This window comes from Ceratotherium simum, chromosome 16 (assembly GCF_057802395.1).
Source record: "Ceratotherium simum simum isolate JZ-2026a chromosome 16, ASM5780239v1, whole genome shotgun sequence".
Classification (NCBI taxonomy): domain Eukaryota; kingdom Metazoa; phylum Chordata; class Mammalia; order Perissodactyla; family Rhinocerotidae; genus Ceratotherium; species Ceratotherium simum.
In genome coordinates this window covers 48340134-48358352 of record NC_141915.1, presented here as the reverse complement: position 1 = coordinate 48358352, position 18219 = coordinate 48340134, and the positions used below count along the sequence as shown (strand labels likewise).

The 18219-nt window shown below is 34.6% G+C and overlaps 1 protein-coding gene across 10 annotated transcripts in view; it reads right to left on the bottom strand.

Annotated features, from left to right (window-relative positions):
- The window catches only part of HELZ (helicase with zinc finger), a 154767-nt gene that overhangs the window by 85876 nt on the left and 50672 nt on the right, over nt 1-18219 (bottom strand). For 9 of the 10 annotated variants that reach the window (XM_087441462.1, XM_087441458.1, XM_087441459.1 and 6 more), the window contains 2 exons: nt 17187-17484; nt 7775-8042 (listed from right to left, as the gene is read on the bottom strand). In XM_087441462.1, coding sequence (XP_087297588.1) covers nt 7775-8042; nt 17187-17484 — 566 coding nt within the window. The remainder of the gene's footprint in view (nt 1-7774; nt 8043-17186; nt 17485-18219) is intronic. The other variant, XM_087441466.1, reaches the window with a different exon arrangement.

Here is an 18219-nt window from a genome sequence, read left to right as displayed (position 1 = left end):
AATGCACTGCATTGAAACTACAATGGACTTTTATTAAACTGATGTTTTCCAAGTGAGACCTTACCAAAAGATTCTAACCATAAAATTTCTCTTTCAATACTGTTAATGAATAACATCCAGAATAAATTTTTGTTCATGGCTACATCGAGGCAGATCTCATGCAGAAACTATGGAAAGAGAAGTTAAAAGCTGTCTTAGCTAACGGTTGGTGCAGTCACTCACACTTCCACATGTACATGTGAGCATGAGAGAGAAATGTGTGTGAAAGAAGCACAGAGAATCAAGATTAATTTACACAGGCAAGAAAAACAGAGTGAAGGAAAGATTTGAACTAACTGACAGCTCTTCTTTGCCGTTCTAAAATGGTGCAATAAGAGAAAAGACGAAAGGGTAAGAATGGGAACATGTTCTTAAAAGGTGTGGAAAATTTGAATGAAAACATTAAATTGTTTTAAAATCTATATATCCATTTGCGGAAAAGGCTACTTTTTAATGGTACTGCTGAACTGTTTTCTTTTCAAATCTTTTGTACACATGATGTCAAGAACGTCTTATAAATTCTTAGGGGAAAAGAAAAAACCTTATTTTAAAACATTATAAATTTCTTTAATGGAAACCTTTGTATTGCTTACTATATTAGGCAACCAAATCTAATTAAAACACTATATTAAAATTTTGAATGTCCATTTATATACTTTAAAGTTAGAAAATTATAAAGATAGAGGAAGATTTTTACAGGAATACATTTACAATAGAACACTTAAGGATCCAAAAAGATCTGTAAATACATACTAAAGTTAATATTTAATAATGTGGCTTACATGAGAATCAAATGAATTCTAGCAGTATTTGCCATATATATGTATGTGTGTATATGTGTATATATATGTGATACATATGTGTATACATACACATATATATGATATGTGGAATTATTAAAAATCACATTATATTTCTCTCATTCTCTATGTACATTTCACTAGAAATGTAATGATAATGTGAAATGTGATTTCCAAACTGGAAAAGTAGGATGATAATTTAAAGAAGTACAGACTGCATGTCATCTAGTTATGTGTGACTCTTTAAAGACTAGAATGTGCATAAGGATTCTTAAAAATGTCTTAAGATGAAAATGAAACAAAAGTACGACACTCCCCAGTTTACATACAATCTATGTTCTCCTGTTGTTTTTTTTTTAAATAAAATATGTTTTAAAAAAGAACAGGAACTCTTAAGTTATTCATGCTTTTTCAAATGAAGTTAAACTTTTACTTCTCTTTTACTATGCATATAAGTGAGATTTGAGGTCATTAAAAACTTTCTCAGAGAAAAGAGATTTCTTATAGTGCATTCTTCATTCACAAATGACCTCTTTGTTGCTAAATTTGATGTACAGTTTTCTGATCTTTTTTCTTTTTTACTTTGCAACCACTTTCCACTTTCTTTAAACACCCTCTTCCACTGAATTCTGTAAAGTCATACTCCTAGTTTTCTTCCTATCTTTCTAGCTGCTCCTCTATCTTTCATCTAAGCACCACCCACCTTCTAAAAGTTCACCCTGCCCTCTTCTTACTCTGTACGTTCTCACTAGGTGAGGTCACCCTCTCCTAGATCTCTCAGCTCAGGGCTGTAAACCCAACTGCCAAGACACCCTGGCTTATATACTCGTCGAATTCAGTACAAGCAAAACAGAAACACCATCTGACCTCCCCACATATCATTCAAAGCAATCCTCTGGTGTTATTATACAACTTAGGTAATGGCATTTATCATCCAGCTAGGTGTCTAAGCCAGAAACCAAGTTATCCTTGACCTTGCCTCTCTCACCAACCTTCATTCCCCCATCGTACAATCACCAAGCCCTGTTAGGTCCTCTCCCTCCTGATTTATCTGCATCTCAACATTTTTAACTTGGATTACTATAACAAACTCCTAACATGGCTTCTGGCTTCAAATCTATTCTCCAAAGCAACACCAGAGGATCTTTGTAAAATGCAAGTCTGATGATAAGCAGATTCCTATAGCTCTGAGGGTAAGGTTTAAACAGCTTTCTCTCTCACCACCCCATTGCACTACACACACACCCTCCATTTCAACTACGATGACCAACTTGCAGCTTCCCCCAAAACTCTATGCTCTTATTCTCATATCCTGTTTCTTCTAACTAAATACCTTTGTCCTATTTCTTCACCTGACAATTCTACCCGTTTTTTCAAAATTCAGCTTAAATACCATCTGGTCCCCAAAGCAGACTTGACTATCCTCCTTCTCCTCACTAATGTGGGGTAGGTGCCTCTCCTGTGGGGCCCTGTGCATTCCTCTTATCACAGTGCTCATCAAACAGTATCAGAGCCCTATATTTATAGGTCTGTCTCCCCTACTGGAACAAGGAAACATAACTTGTTTGCCTTAGAATCAGCAGCGACCAGCCTAGAACCTAATACTTTGAATACACAATAAATTTTGTTCATTGAATTAATTTTACATTTTTGTAATAATCTGATTTTTTCTAGGCACCATATTCCCATTTCAACTACTTTATATTATTTCCTAACAAATTCTTGAAATTTTTAATATTTTCTCAACTAACTTGGGCAATGTATTAAAGTTTTACTGTTACATCTACTTTAGCATCTGCCATCTCAAAACACTTGATCACAATTTAGCAGCATGAAAAATTAATCTCACAGTTTTAAAGCAATAAGAGAATCCTCTTGTGACATTTAGTTGTGCCTTGCAACAAAACTCTTGAGGTAAAGGCACTAGAAAATAAAAGTACTAAGAAATACAGCTTTTCCCACAGACGAGTCATCATACGTTCAAGATGCAGACATTATAGACCTTCTAGCAGAAGTTACAGCTACTAATATTTAATTTTTCTAAAAGATTAACAGGCTAAAACTAAAATGACATTAGTAAGCTTTCTTAGGTATTTAAAATAATATGCATTTTTGAGATTTAATAACTCAGAAATACCTAAAATACAAAATATATACTACAATTAACAAAGATACTTTTTAATAAAAAGAAAAACCATCTTTCCATTGCTGCATGCCACATTTTGAAATCAACCTTAAAGCTTATATAATTCCTAATCTTTTGGGGAATGGCAGAATAGTAGCCAACCAAATTTTCAACCAATTTAAAACCATACTTCTAGCTAAAAGAAATATAGCTCTATCAATCTTAGCAAAATAGTTATATCTCCTGAGTGTAACTTTAAAAAAATTTCAAAGTTATACAGTGAATTTCACTTCATGCAATTTCTGCCTCAATGAACGACAACAAAAATCAACCAAGGTAGTAAGCCAATACTGGGTTTATTGAGCAGAGCAACAGAAAGGAGGTATAATCAATAGAGGCCTCACCCATCTTACTGATGAAATGTGCACCCGCACACTAGCCTGCCATGCCAGCTGTTAGTGTTGAGAAGCCACAACAACCTGATCAGGCACACCACTACACAGTTTAATGGACATAATAGCTTCAGCCAAAGTCAATTTCTTTTGAAAATGTGTATCTTAGAATCAAACAGATTTCACTTCAAGGTAGAATCGTTACTGAATGAATATCAACATGTAGCTGAGGACAAGAAGTTTTAAAAAGAAAATCTTGAAAGAACTCAGAAGCATATTCTAAAACTTAAATGAAATGCAATATTATCCTTACCACCTCCACACATCTCAAACTAAAACTTAACATGAAAAGAAATCTTAATTTCTCGACTGCTTTGAAAAATCATCTCTTTAAAAAAGAAAAAAAAGATAAACTGGATTACTAAATCCAGCCTCAAGCCAAAATACATTTTGTCTAATCTTGAAAGACTTCATTCAATCTATTTTCAAGGAAGGAATGCTGAGGCGACCGTGTAAAAGTATAGTCCAATCTCTATAATTAAAATGTAAGAAACCAGTATGAATTCCCTTGATGCTACTTTCATGATTAGTAATATTCTCCTTAAATTGTCAAAGTTCACAAATGACCAACACATTCTCTAGACCTTGGGAAATATCCTATCAATTGTGTGGTAGGTCTGACTACAATGTCTCAAAGAGGCACATTTCAGTGCATACAGAATACATTATTACTGTCAATACACATTCAAGTCATTTAAAGGGATGAGTCCATTTACCCACACCATTGTCTTCTGGCTTTAAATGGGTCTCAAGCCACAACAAAACATTCTTCACCATTCTAATGGTGACGGGTTTGCTTTGATGACCGGTATTGACTAAAGAGACAAGCAAAAGGACCCAATCAGACACACTAGAGTATGGCCCAAGGGTCAAATCCAACCTTCAGCCTGTTTTTGTACAGCCCTTGACTAAGAGTGGTTTCTACAAAAATAAAAAAACAAAACAAAACAAAGAAGACATGCAACAAAGACTGTATGGAGTCCACAAAGCCTGAAATATTTACTCCCTGGCCCTTTACAGAAAGTTTGATGATCCTTATGCTAGAGCATAGTTTAGTAGTTGCATACAGACCTCCTCCAAATCCGTTTTTTTAATATATCTGTTACGCTATTTGTGCTTAAAGAATTAACAATCAAATGTGAACTAAATTCAAGGCAACATTAAAATGCGTATAAATATTAAGTTTAAGGGTAAAGAAGGAGAAAACAGAAAATAAATTGCTTTTTAAGCACTGCACAAAACTTTGTCAAAGATCTTTGGAAATCCTTACAATTTATGTCCATTATTTGTCCCTTGTCTACCTGCTTACAGATGTCCTCTGAGAACTCTATCTAATAACTAATAGGATTTGCTTCTTTCTATGTGCACCAATTCTACATTGGACTTCACTAAATTTTACAAGCCTGCCAAATTCAGAAGTGTAATTTACCAGCCTTCACATCCAGGGTTACCTTTGGGGGAGAGAATCACTGGAAATTTTCCAGAATTCTCCGACACAGTAACTATCTACTTGTCATCTTAGACATGTAGCAATAAATTCTCATTTCTATCTTTTTTTTGTGTGTGTGTGAGGAAGATCAGCCCTGAGCTAATGTCTAATGCCAATCCTCCCCCCCCCTTTTTTTTTTGGCTGAGGAAAATTGGTCCTGAACTAACATCCGTGCCCATCTTCCTCTGCTTTATATGGGACGCCGCCACAGGGTGGCTTGACAAGCAGCGCGTCACTGCACGCCCGGGATCCGAACCTGCGAACCCCAGGCCGCCAAAGCGGAGCGCGCGCACTTAACCACTTGCGCCACCGAGCCGGCCCCTCATTTCTCTCTTTAAGATCCTTCAAAACTCTTGTGAAGTTGGCATATATAACACATCAAAAGTGATCCTACAGATTTATATTCAGTTAGTAGATATACCTATTTGAGTCAAAAACTATCTAATTTTAATTTAAAAAACAGAGAAAGCTCAAATGTTCCTATGAAAAGACTATACACTGTCTTACCACACTCTCTACATTCTGTCTTACCACTATTTTTATTTTCATATCTAAGGGCAATTTCATACCATGATCATCAAGTGTTGCAACTGATAATGCACTAGTTTCCTTTCTATTTCTTTGTTTTTTCTTATAATAATAATTATATAATAATAATAAGTGGTCACTGTAGAACATTTTGAAAATAGAGAAAACTATATATTAGAACATAAAAATCACCTATATTTCCACCAACCAGAACACTTTGTTTTAACTCTCTCCGATATTTTTATATACAAATATATACATAAGTGTGTGTATATACATACATACAAAATTAGAATTGCAATGGATAAGGTTTCATAACTAGCATATTTCCCCTTAATATTCTATCATGAGCATCTTCACTGTATTAAAAATTCTTCAAGAACATAATTTCAATAGTTATATAATATTTGATCATATGGCTATATCATAATTTACTTAACTTATTCTTCACTACTCTTTGAAAGACACTTGTGTACAGACATCTTTATTGTCACCTCTGGTTATTTCTTCAAGATGATTCCTCATAAGCAGAATTACACCAAAAGGTTCAAACTTTCTAAAGACTCTGAATACAAACTGCCAAACTGCCCTCCAGAAATATCATACCAGCTTAGTTTGCTACCAGTGCTCATCTCATAGTGCAGATATTTTCAAGCCTCTCTTATACTAGCTTTAGACGCCTTTGCAAGGTGCTCTTGGAGTAAACTTTCATCCACTAAATCTGACCTCCACAATTTTGTAGAGTTTACGCTTTTTTCCATTCAGATAAATTTCCATTTTCAAAGATTATTTTTTAAATAATAATCCATAAACTCATTGGCCTTTAGTTATAAATTCTAAGGTAACGTATATGGAATGATTTACAAGCTTTAATAAAATATTAAACAAATATAAGTTAATACATAATTTTTTCTGAATTTCTAGTATGGTATTCCAAAACAGTCTCTTAGATACTGCTAAGCTTTTAAACTCTATTTCATCCCAATATTTATGATTTATCATACTGTTCTTTCCTAAGGGAAAGGAATCTATGATAATGTAAATAATATACATTACAAAAATACTGATAATGTGAATAATGTACATGACACAAGCCACTGTCCTTGTTACTTAATAACTGGCCATTTCATTAGACACGATCAGTAAAAGTCTTTAAGAGACTGTCAATGGGCCATGATGACTTAAAGTCTCAGAGTAAAGAAAAATGAATTATACTCTTTGTAAATTTTACGTATATTTAATTTGAAATCAGATACTTTCCAAAAGTTAGATCACATGTAATCTATAAATAGAGTAATACAAGGTATCTTTAAGTTTTCACTTTTCCTTTACTGAATATATCCCTTAATGAGTATTTGGTGTCTACTAATAATATTAATGATAAGGTACCAATAAGGCAGCTTGGAAAAGAAAAATGTGTCAGTTAGGCTGTATTTAAAGGGAAAACTACTTATAAAAATGTATTCATGTCGGGCCAGCCCCGTGGCTTGGCGGTTAAGTGCGTGCACTGTGCTGCCGGCGGCCCGGGTTCGGATCCCGGGTGCGCACCGACGCACCGCTCCTCTGGCCATGCTGAGGCCGCGTCCCACATACGGCAACTAGAAGGATGTGCAGCTATGACAGACAACTATCTGCTGGGGCTTTGGGGGAAAAATAAATAAATAAAATCTTAAAAAAAAAAAAAATGTATTCATGTCACATAACTGTGGTTCAACTTTTAAGGCTCGTTCCCATTTTATCTAAAAAGTAGAATCCTATGACCAAATATAACAACTATTTCATTAATATCTTCCTTCACCCAAACTTTCATTTCTAAGATTACTTTTCCTATAATGATGCAAAATAAGCTTTTGGTCTTAACCTGTGGCATATGGAGAAAATGTAATATATGTTAAAACATTTATAAACTGCTATAAAGGTATTTTATTACTATAAAATAGTTTTCCTGAAGATTTAAATCGTTTCATTCTTGAAATTACTTTTCAAAATATGTAGTCTCTCAGTTTTTGTACATTTCCTCAACAAATATTCATTGAGTGCTTGCTTTGACTAACATTAACAGAAACCTCTAGAAGAGCAAGAACCACACATTTATACTCCCAGAACGCGGCAGAGTCTTGTGGAAATGAACTAGGTGCTAAACACTAGGGATGCCAAGATGAGCAGGACACAGTTCTTGCCTTAAGTAGCTGATATACAGCTACTGAATAACAGCTATTGAATCACAGCCATTTTACTACCTATCTCTACTTAGGCACACCTCCATTTTAAAAATGAAAAATACCACCCAAGGCGAGATTAAAGAAAAAAAAAACAGAGAAGTATTTCTAAAGTAACTTACTTGCTAACTTCTTTATACTGGGCTATCTCCTCAATATAAAGAAGGTCATGCAACCGTGACTGATAGTTGGTCTTGGTCAATGATTTGTCTAAAACGGACTGAGTAAATAGCTGGTCAGCAGAGAGAGGAATTTGGTATCTGATAAGAAGGCTCTTCTCCAAATCAGTAGTTTCATTAGGTTCAAACTCTATAATAGTCTTAGAAGAAGAATCCCAACGCTTAGCTGTGGTTACTAACTGTTGTTTTGCATGCATCAGGTATTCAAGATCTAAATGGAAAGAAAAAACACATTTATAAAGGAACACAACATTAAAATTCTCAAATAATATACTGTACATTTTGGTAAGAGAACTGTATCTGCTAGAGCTAAAATTCTTTAAAAAATAAAAACAATACAAAACCTATTTGACAGACTATTTTTCCCAAATCAGAAATATTTTTTTGTCTAGCTTAACAAAATAACATAAATAGGAATCCATGTAAAAAACACCTTATTTTTACATCAAGCTAGGACATACCAGAAATAGTTATTAACATTTTAAAAATACCGATTAGCATTTAGAACTTAACTCTACAGTCAAGAAAAATCTGATCTGCAAGGAGATGTGATAAATTCCTCTTAAGACAAAATCTATCAGGCAATAATCATTTTTCTCTTCCTACTACCAATACCTGCCCCATTACCGAAAGAGAAGAGCAGAAAACTGTGAAAGGTTCAATCTTTTCCTGTGCAGTAAAGCACAGTGCAACTCTCTGAAAGTCAACTTAAGACAAACAAAAATCTTTTCAAAAATATTCATGTAAAACACTGCTAATTCCACATTAAAATGTAATACGATGTACCATTCAAATGCCATTTCAGAAAAATCCAGTTCAGCCTCAGTTAAATTATACTGTAAGTAGGGCACAGTATGAAAATGACTGCTCAAGTTCTGACATCTCTGAAAAAAGAAATATAGCATAATACCAGCAAAGGGTGAAATACATCGAACATAAATCTGAGCACTGGTAAGCTCACTCTATCTGCAGTGCATACTACTTTTCCATTGGGTGTAACATATATACACCTATAAATATGAAACTTAACAGAAAGAAAAAAAAAAGCTGCTTAACATTACATCAGGCCAAGATCCTGTTTCAATATACATAATTGGAAAGATGGTTTCACAACACAAGTTACAATTTTAGGATGAAATAATAAAGAGTTTAAACAGGGGTGGCCCAGTGGCGTAGCGGTTAAGTTCACGCATTCCGCATCAGCCAGGCGTTTGCAGGTTCGGATTCCAGGCCTGGACTGGCGCACCGCTTATCAGGCCACGCTGTGGTAGGCGTTCCACATATAAAGTGGAGGAAGATGGGCACGGACGGTAGCCCAGGGCCAATCCTTCTCACCAAAAAGAGGAGGACTGGCAACAGATGTTAGCTCAGGGCTAACCTTTCTCACCAAAAAAAAAAAGTTTAAACAGAGATCAGTTAGTCTCCAAAGTACAAAGACAAATTAGCCTGTATTATCTGTGAAATGAGAGCATAATGCATAATTGCCAAGTCTTGCTTAGTGAGAGATTTTGCTACATTTAAATGGTACATATAAATTATAAACTTTATCCACCAAGAAAAATTTCTTGATATTAGAAAATAGCTTATTCTAATACCTTAATAAAGGTTAAAATATAAAGGCCCTAATTTAAATGTAAAAACGTACAAGAATAAAATAAAATAAAGGCCCTAATTTCTAACCCTTGCTCCTTGAAAAAGCATTTTTACATGCCAGTTTTATTATTTCTCAAATGGCAACATAAATGCAACTATAATCATCAAGATATAAAGATCGTCTGCTTATTGAAAATTTACATATTTAAAATACTCTGGACAAGATGATGATGGTCTATTTTTGCAATGGCCTCACAAGTAGAAGTTTCATAAGGTAAACTAATCACCTTTTCTTCATAAATCACTCTAAAAATTGGGTCCTGCCTACACATTCATTAGATCATGGCTACAAAAAAATACTTAAATTATACAAATTCCAACATTCCTAAAACATACTATACTATCACTAAAGATCAAATGCTAATTATTATCAAAATACCAAGGATGTACATAATTATCTTCAATTCAAAAGTCAAAAAGAGAAATAGCAATGGTATAGTAACAAACCAAATAACCAGTTCTTTAAAAGTAAATAAATAAATAAATAAACTCTCCATAATACTGAAGAATTTACTAATATGTTACAAAAGGATGTCTAACTACTCTTTGGGGGTGGGGGAATTATATTTCATAATTTTATTTTAAAAAAGAAATTGATTCAGACTATGCATAGATCAATATTATGTTTACATTCTTTAAAAAGTCACTTGTCATTCCTAACTGATAACCGGGATAACAATAAACCTAAAACTGTATAGCTTTTCTTTGAAAATGCTTTTTGTATCACCTATTTAATATGCAAAGCAAATATACAGAAAGTCTTTCTACTCTGGGCTGGAAGTAGTCAAGGCTTTTTGGAAAAGGGGCATGAGAAATAGTATTTGTTTTTCTCATTTTATCTATGTAGTACTATGATTCCCACCCTGATTTTATTAAATTTATTTATTAAATTAGTGTCTTCAATCATAACAATTTCAAAACAATTCCCAATGTCAAATTTTATTGCATTTATTTTTTTAAATGACTATAACCACAGTAAAAAGGAGGGGAGAGCTAGGGGAACAGAAAGAAGAATCTTGAAAAAAATTCATATGTGCCAGCATCAAAAAGTCTACAAACTACTGATCTCAGTCATTAAGTCAGATGTCAAAAATGCACTGTGGCCAGTGACGACTATGGATATATTTTGCAAAAACCACTTCTCTTTCCCTACTTCATCTGACTGAACTTGAGACAAACTCCTGCCTCCAATCCTCTCACTTGTAAGAAGCAGCTTATTAAACCTGTTCAATTACCCACCTAACGTATAGTGCTTAAAGGTCATCAGGTCTTGACGGTTCCTCTTGAAATAGAGGAGGGAGACGAGGTTCCCCATGGGGACACTGGACTTTACTACTGGGGCTCATTTCACCCCCACCTGCGGCACATGCATATCTGCTAACATCTAAACCAGACATATGTACTACTCAGGGCAGCCTGAGCCAGTTCATCCTTGGTAAGCACTTTTCTTCAACCTAGATTAGGCTAAAATGAAAAACACTATGGAAAAATGAAACGGGAACCAGTTAGGATCAACCCTCATAAAACCACGTAGGAAGAGTTTAACACTGACTTATTCACCAACTCCTACAATAATAAATCTCAAAGCAAACCTGACATCAACTATAAACCTATGGAATTTGTTACCCTAAGACGTGGTAGGCAGAAGCTATAAATATATTTTAAGAGAAATTCATAATAAAAAGTTAAAGATAATTAGAATACACTTAATTTTTTGAAGATAACATAACGGAAGAGCTGCTACTGTCAAAAATAGAATTCAAGGTTGGAATAATCGGTCTGACACAAGATACCCTTCCCAACTTCCTTGCACCTCTGATCACTGAGAACAGTAGTGCTCTTGTTTCAGCCACATAGTTACTATTCTAATAAAGCATCCAAAGGGTTGGTTTGTTTTGTCTTGAAGTATGTAGTACAGCAGACTTGAAAATTATCCTTAACAGAACCTGAGGAGTACGTAAGAAGCAAGTAAGGAGAAAAAAGAATCCAGTGTTCTACGTACCCAGAACAAGGGCTGACACAGAAGAGGCATGCAATAAATTACATGTTAAATATGGAATTCATCAAAAACAGCTATATTTATCTAGGCCTTAAAGAGACTGAGATGAAATGATTTCTAACTCCAAAATCAGATACCACATTCTTCCTTAGGAAACATTTTGGTGTGCAGCTTTACAAATCTTGACTACCCAAATTAACAATAAAATAAAATCCAAAAGTAATCCCAAACTACCATTTCAGCAATCCATTTCAACATCGTTCCTGTCACCAAAACCGCTATATAGAAGCAAAATGAACATCTCTTAGCTCATCCATGTTGTCTGTCCCTATTTTTCATCTCTTAACAAGGCTAATAACAAGTTAAAACAGCACAGGGGTACCTCATACTTTTTATATGCTTCTACTCAGTTACATTTATCTTTTATTGACAAATATGCTATTTTTAAAATCTGTTTTTCTATTACTTGTCTGATCACATAATATAAAATATTATATATTTAACATATATAACATGTCCTTAATTTATCAACTTGGGCGACTGGAGATAATTTTTAAGCCATATTAAATTTCATTGTTAATGTTAACATATGCTGCCAGACTCAAAGTAAAGAAATGTGCAATATCAAGTTTTCAAATTTAAATATAAGAACTAATTTTCAACATGTAGCTTCCAGATATTCAAAGTAGAATTCCAAATCAACTTTGCCAAGCAAAAATTTCCCATTACTCAAAGTTGTGGTGTAAAGTGTACAATGCAGTCTGTTTTCTAGCAAGGGGAAAACTCACTACCTTCACTCTTTTGTACATGTCTTTTGCCACACATTTTTGAGAGGCACATCTTTAATTCAAAAAAAATTATTAGTATATATAGTGTCTTTTTCTGAACTTGAATCTCACCAACAAAGCAAAAATACTGAAAAAAGCAAAGTTAAAGTTATACATATTTCCTGAACAGTTTGCAGGATTGCCATATAACGATTAGAGAAAAAAAATTCATTCATAGCTCGCAAATAGAAAAGGTCTGGATGCTTAAGAGATCATGAAAACAATGACAAAAAAAACCTGTGGGGTTTTTCCACAGTTCAAATTTAAATTAACTAAAGTAAGCAGGATTTTTAGGTCAATACTGAACAATGAATTAGAAAAATAAATGTCTGCTATGTAACTTGATTTTACATTTGAAGGAGTAACGCACTAATGTAACTAAGTTCCATGATCAAGTCAGTTTGACAGACACTGAGCCTTTAATTATTGAGGTGCACTGTAAATCTCTAAGAGGAAAATAAAGCATGCACCATTTCCAAACGTATTTGTACATGGAACTCTTTACCTAGTATTAATATTATTACTAATAAAAACTAATTTCAGTGGAACAGAGTTTTGGAAACATTGAGCTAATAAGTGGTTCAGCATGGTCTAAATTTCTAACTTTGTGGAAGAAAAATACATGTTCCCAGCATTAATTTAAGGACAAAAACTTGCTTAAACAATGAACAGCCAATCAAGTGGAAGAAGTGATAAATATAAAGATATTTCCCATTCGAATTCTAGTTTCACACCATCACTACATTTTTTTGTGTGCAGAAACCAAATTATATTATAATTTATAATATTATCAAAACTGTATGGAAACATGATAAAGCCCAGACCTAATTCAACTCTCCAATTCCCAACTGCATTTGGCCAACTTGTACTTGGAATGACACTTTTCTCCCAATTCTAGGCCAAGAAAGCTCAAATAATGAATTTGCTGAGACTGGAGGTGAAACTAGCCAAGCTGTCACATTGTCATCAATTTAACAAAGAAGTTCTCTTGCTCTCAATGTCTCTGAATGTTATCCACACAAGTATTCCAGGAAAAGATACAAATAGGAGACTGATATTTTACATTTTTACTGTTTCAGAAGTTTTATAAAATTGTGATTTCACATAAACAAATCTTTGCCCTCAATTTTTTTGCTGACAAGCACTCTGCTGTAATAATCAAAAACACTAACTAGGGGGCCAGCCTGGTGGCATAGCAGTTAAATTCATGCGTTCTGCTTCGGTGGCCTGGGGTTCCCCGGTTCGGATGCTGGGCGTGGACCTATTCACCGCTCATCAAGCCATGCTGAGGTGGTGTCCCACACAGCAGAGCTATAACTCTACAACTATGGTATACAATTATGTACTGGGGCTTTGGGGAGAATTTGGGGAGAAAAAAGAAAAAGAGGAAGATTGGCAACAGATGTTAGCACAGGGCCAATCTTCCTCAAAAGGAAAAAAAACACTAACTAGCACTAAGATAGAAGCAGGAAGCAAATATTACACTGTTTATATCCTGCTTTCATTTCTCCAAAATTCTGTTAGGACTCTGTACCTAGTCACACTGAAATATAGTCAAACAATAAAAATTTTAAGAACTTAACAAAAACATCAAGATATTCAATGATATTGATTTTAAGAATAGGGAAAATATCAGACAAAGAGAGAACTAAAAATTAGCACAACAGGGCAGCTAATTTAAATAATGACCAAAAAAGTCAACCAAATGACATCTAGCTTGCCTAAACCTAGATTTTTATAATGTTCAAAATTTCCTATCAAAAAACACATTTTATACATTTTATATTGTTCTCTTGTAATATTTATTTTTCCTCTGCCCTTGAAAAACAAATTTCACTATGTGAAATTGTTTTAATGTTTCCAAATCAGTTCAAGGAAATGCTTAATTTTTTTCAATTATTTTCCATAACATAACTACTTAGAAGTAAAACCTGTTTAAAGGAAAATAGGCAAAGATACCAAACTGCAAAGAGGTCACTAAAAAAAAGGATACAGTATTATAAAAAAGTGGAAAGGTATCATATTGGTTCCAAATGGGAGAATATCCTTGTCTGTACTAATTCCCTCTACAATATCTGAATGAAATATAAAATTTATTATATTTTCAAACTGATATATTAGAAACATCAGAAATGAGACTCTTTATTTCTTCCAGTTACCACTCTCAAAATATCAGTTATTGGGCTGGCCCGGCGGCATGGCAGTTAAGTTCGTGTGCTCCGCTTCGGTGGCCCAGGGTTTGTGGGTTCAGATCTCAGGTGTGGACAGACGCACCACTTATCAAGCCATGCTGTGGCAGTATCCCATATAAAGTAGAGGAAGATGGACAACGATGTTAGCCCAGGGCCAATCTTCCTCAGCAAAAAGAGAAGGATTGGTAATAGATGTTAGCTCAGGGCTAATCTTCCTCAGGAAAAAAAAAAAATCAGTTATCTTGGACAACTTCTCTTCCACTCGCTTTACTGCATTCTCTTGCCAAGACCTGTAGGTGCTGTGGCCTTAATGACTCAGGTCTTCATCTCTGCTACCACCCTAGTCTCAGTCCTCATTTAAAAAAAAAAAATCCTCCTCTCTTCCCACTTTCTTCATTCTGTTTGTAAGTCAGAAATTATCCTAATCATGGCTAATGATAAGAGCAATAGCTACTTTACCTAAATGCCTACTGTGGGCGAGGTATTATGCAAGGCTTATTTCTAGTTCTCATGATAATCCTCTAAGACAGATATTACTAGCCCCATTTTACAGACATTTCCACACAAAGCTCAGAGATGTTAACTACTCTGGCCAGTGTCACACAGGTAAATAAGTAGAAAATCAGGATTCAAACCCAATTCTATTTGACTCTGAAGTCTGTCCGCTGCTCTTTTTTCCAACTAGAAAAATAGCACATATCTGAGGCAAAAGTAGCCAAAGTACCCTCAATCTCTAAAGCCCAGAAGGGTGCCCTGAAGTCGTCTTCATCACCACCTTCCGTCATTATCATCTGTTTTAATAGTATCATTCTCTTACTTTTTATTGCAGATGTTTAACATTTTACATTATTAAAAAGGCTTTTATTGGGGCCAGCCCCATGGCATAGTGATTAAGTTCAGCACGCTCTGCTTCGGCGGCCCGGGGTTCACAGGTTGGGATCCCAGGTACAGTCCTACACCATTCAGCCACCTAGACCCACATATAAGGTAGAGGGAGATTGGCACAGATGTTAGCTCAGGGTTAATCTTCCTCAGCCAAAAAAAAAAAAAAAGAGGCTTCTATTAACTAGTACAGATTCTTGACAACACAAACTATTTCTACGGGAAATGGGTCATGAGTTACAAACCACCAATCTAAAAGCAAACTTTTAAAATACGACCCACAAGTAAGCCAAGAACATCTTTTCAGAGTTCTATTTGAGAGTAGGGGATGCATATTGGTCCCTCTTTATGATGTAAATCTCCTTACGATTTAAAAAGGATGCTTCCTAGTAGTTATTAAGTTAGTCTCTAAAAGCACCTTACTAGTAGGGTAGGCAAACCATGGCATGCAAGACAAATCCAGCCCCTTCTTGTTTTTGAAAACAAAGTTTTATTGGAACACAGTCATGCCCATTCCTTTACATATTGTCCATGGCTGCTTTCTCACTACAATGCAGAGCTGAGTAATTGCAACAGAGACCATCTGCCCTGCAACACCTAAAATATTTACTATCTGGCTTTTCACAGAAAACATTTGCCAACTAAGTCCTTTACTAGTAAATATAAATCAATTATTTTTATTTTGTCAATTATCATATCCATTTGGCTATGGGAATAAACATATTTTGATTCTAAAGAGTAGTAAGAAGACAAAAATACAACAGAATAAAAACAGGTAAAAGAGATCAAAGTTAAGTGAGAAATGAGGGTAAAATGAAATCTGAGTAATAATATTAGCACATATACAAGAAGGTAATGCCTAATTGTTCAATTTGGGCACAAATGTTGCTTTAACCTTACTAGCAGCTAGTAAAAGTAAAAAAGGAGACAGAACCAGTTCCATCTGGTTCATCACATCCAAAAACTAACATCGAAAAAACCAGCTTCTAGGTTCTCATAAATGGGACACTGGTACATAGTGAAAAACACCCTCCACAAAATGGTTATAGTCAATAAACAGCAGGTTTCACACAGCTCTGCTATATGAAGTGTCTGTTACATAAAGCATCTATAAATCCAACCAAGAACTAAAGAAATGTAGTCTAATGTGCCCTTTCCTTGTCCTGTTGGATCTTGGCATAAAATCTAGGTATATGCAGTAATATGACAACATAAAAAGTAATTCATCATCTTCTGTAGATGCTTACATGTTGAAACCGGGACCTCTTCCCAAGAATACAGAACAGATCCTATTAAAGGCGCCTTGGTCTCCTTTACACTAGTGAATGCACAAAACCAACTTATGAAAGCGTATATTTAGGACTTTCATTCAGAGATAATGTACTAATATCAGCAAAGTTAACTGGACAGTCAGTCAGACATGGAAATAGACATTGTAGGTGTATTCACGATTACTATTAACATGATATTCTACCCAAACTAACATTGAAAGGTTTTACTGTGCTAAAATCATCTTACTTTAAAAATGAAGTTGGTAGAACAAAACAGACCTGATCATCTATTCATAGAAGTTTGGGGATTCTCACAGCAAGCTTTGCCTGATGACTGTATAAAGAGAACCGGGTATAATGTGAACCATTCTAGTTGCATTACACAGTAACTGAGTCAATTAATTTGGGATTTTTTTCCTTATTATTCCCTCCCTATCCATGGAATATTTAGGGGCCAATACATATCTTTTAATGTTGCTATTATAGTGCCTTTTAATACATCGTATCAGGGGAAAAAAGTCTAAATATTACCTTCTGTAGAAGCTGCATCAATCATTACTCTTTGCATGAGTACTGGTTCCAATCCAAAGTCGAAAACTATGGTTTGGCGAAAAGTTCCAAATATTTCTGTGTTAAATGCTATCCCGACTTTATACACGTAATGATCTAATCCATTTTGGGCCATCTTTCCTCCTATCCATTCTTGACAGTTTTCTGGGACTTCTTGTGATACCTGGGTAGTACTATCTCCAGCAGATATTGCAATGATACTAAAATGAGGACGATGAGCATCATAAAGCAATGCTACACGATACAGCATTCTTGCAGGCTACAAGGAAGTTAAAATAATTCATTGAGTACAAGGGGGTGAAAAATCCAATTGTAAGTGGGCTCTTCAATGAAAATATTTCCATAAGGATTTTTACTTTCCCATGCTTTAAGATACTATGTTAAAAATATAAATTGTGTTCATAAGCCATTTAAGAAGAAACTCAGAAAAGTTAAAAAAAAAATCAGTTGTTAAAATGATATATTTATGATGTCAATTATACCTCAATAAAGCTGAAGTTTTCAAAAATGATATATTTATGCTACATTACTAGCCTCCCTGCTCATTCCATGTTCATCTTTCATTGTGGCAAACGCTATCACCCTGTATCACCATCGACCTCCAACTTTCCATACCCTTGGCCTAAAAAAGTTTTTTCTAGCCTCAAGTAGGAAGGCTTCATAGGAGGACAGTTACCTCTGAAGGCACTGGATTGAGTTCAAGGCTGAAGCTAAATGTTCCCAGATTTTTCATCCCAAGATGCAGATGGTACAGTGGAAGAAACACCACCAAAAAGTACACAAAACTTTTCCACTGCACTTATTCACAGAAATTTTTGACTTTGCTTCACTCTTAAACTTTGAATATTATAATTCAAGATGGGAAGCACTGAGAAAATGTCTCATATTAAAAACCCACTATTACAGAATTTGTGATTTCATAAGATCAAATATAAAAACAAGTTGTCATTGTTTAAATATCTTAGAACTGCCAAATTAAACAATTCAATTTTTA